Source organism: Microtus ochrogaster, unplaced genomic scaffold, assembly GCF_000317375.1.
Source record: "Microtus ochrogaster isolate Prairie Vole_2 unplaced genomic scaffold, MicOch1.0 UNK1, whole genome shotgun sequence".
NCBI lineage: Eukaryota > Metazoa > Chordata > Mammalia > Rodentia > Cricetidae > Microtus > Microtus ochrogaster.
This window is the reverse complement of record NW_004949099.1, coordinates 2825181-2833033: the sequence shown is the minus strand read 5'-3', so window position 1 is coordinate 2833033 and position 7853 is coordinate 2825181. Positions and strand designations below refer to the sequence as shown.

The 7853-nt window shown below is 47.2% G+C and overlaps 1 protein-coding gene across 1 annotated transcript in view; it reads left to right on the top strand.

Annotated features, from left to right (window-relative positions):
- Kbtbd12 (kelch repeat and BTB domain containing 12) overlaps positions 1 to 581 on the top strand; it is an 80667-nt gene extending 80086 nt beyond the window's left edge. The window contains exon 6 of the mRNA XM_005364848.2: positions 388 to 581. Coding sequence (XP_005364905.1) covers positions 388 to 581 — 194 coding nt within the window. The remainder of the gene's footprint in view (positions 1 to 387) is intronic.
- Positions 582 to 7853: the final 7272 nt, after the last annotated feature.

Here is a 7853-nt window from a genome sequence, read left to right as displayed (position 1 = left end):
TGATCTCGGTGTTGCGCGCTGTCCCTGCAGCCTGCTTCTGCTGCTGGGATGGTTCCCACCGCCAGCAGCCTGTGTCCTCTGCAGTCGCTCCGGTCCCAGCCGGTCCCAGCCGGTCCCCGCTGGCCGTGATAGGCGTCCTCCGGCCGCGTCCCGCCGCCCGGTCTGAGACAATGTTTTAATGTGAGCTGCATGATAGTCTTCTTTAAATTCTTAAATATCAGGACACATACTTCCACTGTCCTAAAGTACCTTATTCAGTGGTTTGTTGATTAACCCTTGGCCCTCGAAGAGGATGCAGTCAGAGTGGTGACAGCCTCTGAGATTAACATACCAAGTGTTTTTTGTTTGTTTGTTATTTGTTTATCTTCCTCTATTGCTGTCTTTCAGATCGCCATGAGGTTATCTCCAAAGAAATTTTGGAGCTGGACCCTTGGGAGAACCAGTGGAACGTTGTCGCCATCAACGTCCTCATGCATGACAGCTATGACGTCTGCCTGGTAGCTAGGATGAACCCCCGAGATCTCATCCCACCACCTTCAGATCTGATCGATGAGGGTGGTGACCACCGAGGGCAAAGATGAGGGTCATGCAGCTGGAGGGGCCAAAGCCTGGCAGCCAGGTCTCCAAATGCATGACCCAGCATACTGTGTGGTGCTGACGTTCTCATTGCATGCATAGCGGCCGCTGTGTAAAGCTGCACTGAGCCGTGCAGGGCTGGCAGTACAGGGTCTTCCCTTAGAGGCATCCCAGCCTGATAGAGTAGATAGGGCGGTGATGAGGTTCCTGAGAGTGGGGCAAGGAGTGCAGGGAAGGCGGCGCCCTCCTCTGCTGGGAGCTCAGGAACACGGTCAAGCAGTCCCATGGGTGCTTTTGATGATGACGTCCTGGGAGAGGCCAGTCAAAGACCCTAAAGTAGGAAAGCCTGTCTGTGGCATCTAGTCTAGCCTGGTCACACGGCTTGCACACAAGATTTGTCCCTGAGAGCAAAAAGGTTATAACTAGGTGACCAGTGCCTGAAAGAGGGAGAGCATAGGTCTAGGCCTGGATAGAAGAGCCATCTTTCTTGGGCTTTGCCCCAGCTTAGTCTGTCTGTTAGAACTGCCCTGACCTACAGCAACAGTGCCCACTCTGAGCCAAACATTCGTGCCTGGAGCCCAGCTCTGTCTGGACCATGGGCCACAGTGAGCAGAGCATTCCTGGACACAGGAATTGGGGCTAGTCCTGCATGTCTAGACTGAACCTGCCCAGCGCCTCTGCCCAGAGCCTTGGCCTAGCTCTCAGCTCTACAGGACCATCCTCAGGTTGACTGAACAGAGCAGGTCTAAACATGGGGGCCCAGGCTCTAGTGAGGAGAGAAGAGACACCTATTGCCTCCTTCAGATCCCTCTCCTGGCTGGGAGGGTGAGGTAAAGCCTACTTCAGGGCGAGCAGGGCACAGTGAGCTCTCCCTAGATATGTTAGGGATGATGTGCAAATTACACGTGGAAACCCATCTATTCTGCTTCCATTCATATTTCTGGATGCACAGCAGACCCAGTTGGTGGCTGTTCTCCAACAATTTCACAAGAGCTCCCGTGTAAGCAGGGCGGATGCCCTGGGATCTTCCCGGAAAACAGCAAACCCTGCATGGAGACAGTGTGTGTGCGCTTTCCAGGTTCAACCCCTCCCTGACAGGAGAGGCAGGCTCAGTCAAAGGGAGCCACTTGACCTTGTTTCTGACACCAAGCTGGGAATTCTGGGGGCCCAGCACAGGTGTGCCCCAGAATGCTACATTCTGGGAGGCAGGGACCGTGCCTGTCTCTCTGGGATCACCCCTAAGTCCCTGTTGCATGGGTGGAGTTTGGGGGTGATCTGAGCCTGTAAGGGACGTCAAGTTCCAGTGTCCTCATTCTGCCCCCTAGTGGAGGATGGTAATCTGAGGTTTCCTTTTCTGAGGCAAACCAGAGCTGCTCCTCGCATTGGCAGCCAGGATCATGGCAGAACTTTTCCAAATCTTGCCTTCCTCCTATACAGAATGGGAAGGGAGAGCCCACATCCTTTACAGGGCTGGTGTGTGGACTGAGTGAGAAAATGCTGAGTGATAGACCGTGTTAAACACAAACACCATGAACAGGCTTTCGCTGCTGGCCTTCTTACTGCCACCATGCATTTCCCAGGACTAGGGGCAGAACAAGTCAGAGCCCCTAGTTAGGGAGTATTAGACTTCAGCGAGAGAAGGGAATGTGTTTCAGTTGTTTCTGATTTCCCCATGCTTGGCTCCTTAGCCATGATGAGGACTCCCTTGGGTCTTCAGCCCCTTGAGAACATAAGTAGACGCCTCCAGGGCATCATGGGTAGTGAGAGTCATCCTGGGCTAGGACACCATCGCTGTCAATGCTACCAGGTATGAGAAGGCAGCTTTGCAGGGAAGCTGCTGGGGAGGACTCAGGAGAGTGGCTGGACTCCTTGGAGCAGTCCTGCGGCAAGCTGGAGGAGAGGCAGGAGCTGGGACTATTCTCAGCCTGATTCCCCACAGGTGCGTCCAAGGTCTGGGACGTCTGCTGTGAATTCCCTTTGTTCTGTATCCAGAACCAGAGAACAGGCTTGTGGGCTTTAGTGCTCACTTTCAGCTCAGGGCTTCTTGTCTGACTTTCCTATTTGTGATTCAAAACAACCCGTGCTGCCCTCCCGGAGAACTATTGTTGGAGATTCCATTTGGACAGACCTCCTGTTACTCCTTCACTGTCACTGAAGGGCTTCTGACACTGCGTGAAGGCCCTTAGAAAATGCCTGCTACTGGGGCTTCTTATCTTTGTGAGGCAGGATTGCTGGGCGCTGAGCGAGGAAACACAATGGGGAAGTAATTTGGATGCCGGGCTGATAAAGGACTGCAGCTGTCAGCCTTACTGACTCAGTTCAGGCTCGGCACGAGGCAGCATTGTTCTCAGGCTGACTTTATAATGAAGAAACGCTCTGACTGCGGACTTATAAAATACATTTTTGCTAATGAACAATTGCCTGCATTTGGTTTTCGTTTTGTGGGTGAGTGTGAGTTTCGGTTGAACAAGAATCCCAGGGTCTGGTAAATGTGGTGTTCTCAGAGTGAGGAACATCATGTCAGAGAGTGGACATGCAGGACAGAAGCAGGTGGGGCGTTGGGCAAGGGGCAGCAGGTGGCCTGCTCCCAGGGCAGTGCAGACTCCAGCCCTTCTCTCCACAAAGCAGATGTGCAAACCCCGCCCCCTCTTACCCCCTTGATATAGCCCAAGCTGGCTTCAATTTTGCAATCCTCCTGCCTCTGCCTCCTGAGTGCTGGGATTACAGGTGTGCACCACCACTGCCAGCTATAAAGTTTCATCTCAGTAGGCAAAAATGCCAAGATCCCACACTTCCCGTGTTACTCTACAACCTCAGCAGAACAAATTACTATGAATTCAGAGGCTTAAACCAGCTCAGATTTCTCCCCTTACAGTTCTGGAACTCTTTGGTTGGGGCTGTGACTCTTCTGGAGGTTCTTGCCTGTTGTTGCCTCCAGAACTGCTGAGCTCTCTTGTTCTGAGGCCCCTTCCTCCACTCCAGAACCAGCAACCACATGCCCAGGCCTACATCTTCTCTCTTCTTCTCCCACTTTCCAGAACGCTATGATGATATTGGTCCACCTGGAAGATTCAGGGGAATTCTTGCAACCTTCAGGCTAGTGGTGACCTTAGTCTCTGCCATGTAACAAAACATAAGCAGGGTCTGGCACAGATGTGGCGTGGTAAGGGGATAGATTTCCTGCCTATCGTATCCAAGTCCTTTCTGTTGCCCATACAACAATCATACAAATACGCAAATATTTTATTCCCCCACCTTCTGTTTCTCTGGTCAGGAACCATGGGGAAAATGACAGAGGTATCCATACAGACGCCTTGGCAGCTGCCAGGATGTGTCCTAGGACCTTGCTTGCCTGTGAAGACACAAGAGGTCACCTCTACTCCCCAGAGGGCCTCTAGGGGCAGGGATGCACATCCGTGAGGAGCCACCATAGCTAAAAACCCATATAGCAGAAGGTGAAAGTGAGAAGAGGGAGCCAGGTCATGACAGCATTGCAGAATACCCAAACTAAATCATCCCAAAAGCTAGCCTTGCCTCTGGGCCTTGCCAGGTTAGTCAACAGCTCATGTGAACCATCCCGAGGCTTCTTAACAGTGGCACAGGGAGGAGGGCATCATAAGCACGAAGTAGGGGGTTCGAAGGGCAGGGGAGTCATAAATTGTCATCTTGTCATCCAGACTCTGGCTGTTGATTGGGCACACAAGGGTTAAGGCATACCTAATCCACCTGGGCATGGGGCTGAGCAAAGGCAGCTGTGCAGTCCAGACGCCTGCTGGGAAAGACTCCACACACTGGAACCAGTTGCTCCCTCATCAGACCTGTTCCGCAGTAAGGCCCGAAGGCAGAAACACTCCTCTTGAAAATGGCCAATCAGAAAACAGTGAGAACTCCAGCCAGGGAAGCTGGTAGGTAACTGCAGATCCTACCTCTCACTTCTCTAAATCCAGCCCCCAGTCTCTCCCTCAGCTCTCCAGCGACCATCTGCGGCCTCCTCCTTCCCCTTTCTCCCTTCCCCTCCCACCATCTTGGGTGGATCACACATCTTCCCCTTCAATCTTCCTTCCCCAAACTCATCACTTTATTCCAGCCCCTGCACAGGCATCCCCCGAGAACCTGCCAGCCAACCCTGCCAGAAACCAAGTAGGCCAGCAGAACAGGGAAGGTGAGCTTCATGTCTTCCCGCTCCCTCCTCATCTCCAGATCCAATCCCCAGTCTCATCCCCAGCTCTGTAGCAGACTACTTGTTGTGATCTCCTCTCCCTCTCTGCCCCAGCCTCAGGGAACTGAGCAGAGCCTGGTGGAATACCCTGCTTTCTTCCCTTCTGTAGACACCCCCAGTCTCCCCCACCCCAGCCCATCCTCATTCATTAAGTGTCACCCCCCCCCCCAATACCTAGAAAAACATTTTACCCTGAATCCCCGGAGGCACACCTATCAACATCCCGTAAGAATTCCCTACCAGGCAATTTACAGCTACCACACCCTCCTAAGAGTGAAAGAGGACAACAGAAATCAAGGAACAAAACACCCACCCAACAAAGACAAGATCAGATAACAGCACCAGAAACCCTACCAGACTAGGCCCTGAGAATTACAACATAGCTGAAGCACAAAACAAAGACATGAAAATAGTCTTTATGGATATGATAGAGGAAATGAATAAATCCCCTGGAGAAATCTGAGAAAACACAAACAATGGAAGGAAAACAGCTCAAGACTGGAAAGTGAAATTAGAATCAATAAAGAAAAAACGGAACTAAGGGAACCTGGGAACGAAAAACTCAAGAACTCAAACAGGAACCTCAGAGACAAGCTTCACCCACAGACTACAAGAGGTGGAAGAGGGGCTGGAGAGGTGGCTCAGCAGTTAAGAGCACTGGCTGCTCTTTCAGAGAACCTTTCTTCAATTCCCAGCAACCACATGGTGGCTCACAACCATCTATAATGAGAGTTAGTGTCCTCTTCTGGCCTGCAGGCAGACATACAGCAGAACACTGTATATATAATAAATAAATCTAGAAAAAGAGGTTGAAGAGAGAATCTCAGGCATTGAAGACACGAGAGAAGAAATGTACACCTCAATCAAAGAAAATGTTAAATCCAAAATACTAGAGATACAGAACAAAGAAAGAATAATAAAAGCGGCAAAGGGGAAATGACCAAGCGAAGGGAGACCTAATAGAATTTCACCTAACTTCTTAGTGGAGACACTGAAAGGCAGAAGGGCCTGGCCAGATGTTCTACAGACTCTTGAGAGACCAAAGATATCATCCCAGACAACTATACCCACCAAAACTTTCAATCACAATAGACTGAGAAAATAAGACATTATGTGATAAAAACCAAATTTAAGGAAAATTTATCTACAAATACAGCCCTTCCAAAGGTTCTAGAAGGAAAATTCCACTTAAAGAGATAAACCACATCTAAAAAAACCACAGGGAATAAATAATCCAAGATCAGCAATTCAAGAGGGAAAACACACTAACACCACCACCACAACAAAATAACAGGAATCAACAGACACTGCTCATTGATATCTCTGAAGACCAATGGTCTCAATTCCCCAATAAAAAGACACAGGCTAACAATGGATGTGAAAACAGGAGCCATCCTTCTGCTGCATCCAAGAAACAACACTTAACATCAGGATGGACATCACCTCAGGGTAAAAGGATGGAAAAAGATGGTCCAAGAAAATGGACCTAAGAACCAAGCTGATTAAGCCATTTTAATATCTGACAAAATAACATTCGAACCAAAACTAATCAGAAAAGATAGGGAGGGACACTACATACTCATCAAAGGGAAAACTCCACCAAAGGGCATTATAATTCTTAACATCTATGCACCAAACATAAGGGCACCCATGTTCATATAAGAAACACTACTCAGCTTAAATCACATATTGACCTTCAGAAACTGACAGTAGAAGACTCTAATACCCCACTCTTGCCAACATTCTGGTCATCCAGACAAAACCTGAACAGAAATGCTGACGCTAACATATGTTATAAACCAAATGGACCTAACAGATATTTACAGAACATTTCATTGAACACAAAAGAATACCTTCTTCTCGGTACCTCATGGAACTTTCTTTAAAACTGACTACATACTCAGACACAAAACAAGTATCAACAGATACTTGAAGAAAATTGAAATAACACCCTTCATTCTGTCTGACCACCATCAATTAAAGTTGGATATCAACAACAACAGAAACAATAGAAAGCTTACAAACTCATGGAAACTTAATAAGTCACTACTGAATGAAAATAACGAGTCAAGTCATAAGAAAGAAGTTAAAGACTTTCTAGAATCGAATGAAAATGAATACACAACGTATGCTGTACAGTGAAGGTGGTTGTAAGAGGCCAGTGAATGGCACTAAGTGCCTACATAAAAAATCTGGAGAGGTCTCATCCTAGTAATTTAACAGCACACCTGAAAGCTCTAGAACAACAAGAAGAAATCACACCCAAAAGGAGTAGATGTCAAGAAATAATCAAACTCAGGGCTGAAATCAGTAAAATAGAACAACAACAAAAAATACAAAGAATCAATGAAACAAAGAGCTGGTTGTTTGAGAAAATCAGTATGACTGACCAACCTTTATCCAAATTAATTAGCAGGCGGAGAGAGAATATCCAAATTAACAAAATTAGGGATTAAGTGGGGGACATCAACAGACACCAAAGACATCCAAAGAATTATAAGAAAAAACTTTAAAAACATGTACTCTAAAAAATTGGAAAACCTAAAAGAAATGGATAATTTCTTGATACATACCACGTACCAAAGTTAAAGTCAGATAAGTAATCTAAACAGACCTATTCCCCTAGTGAAATAGAAGTAGGCACTAAAAGTCTCTCAATCAGAAAAGGCCAACGCCAGATGGTTTTAGCACAAAATTATACCAGAAGACAATGCCAATACTCCTCAAATTATTCCACAAAATAGAAACAGAAGGAGCAGTGCCCAATCTGTTTTACAAGACAACAGTTACCTTGATACCTAAACCATATAAGGACCCAACAAAAGAATTACAGACTAATTTTTCCTATGAACGTAGATGTAAAAATTCCCAATAAAATACTTACAAACCAAATCCAAGAACACATTGAAAAGATAATCTATCATGATCAAGTAGGCTTCATCCTAGAGATGGAGGTGGGTCAACATATATAAGTTGATAAATGCAATTCACCATATAAAGAAACTGAAAGGCAAAAAAAATCACATGATCATCTCATTAGATGCAGAAAAAGCCTTTG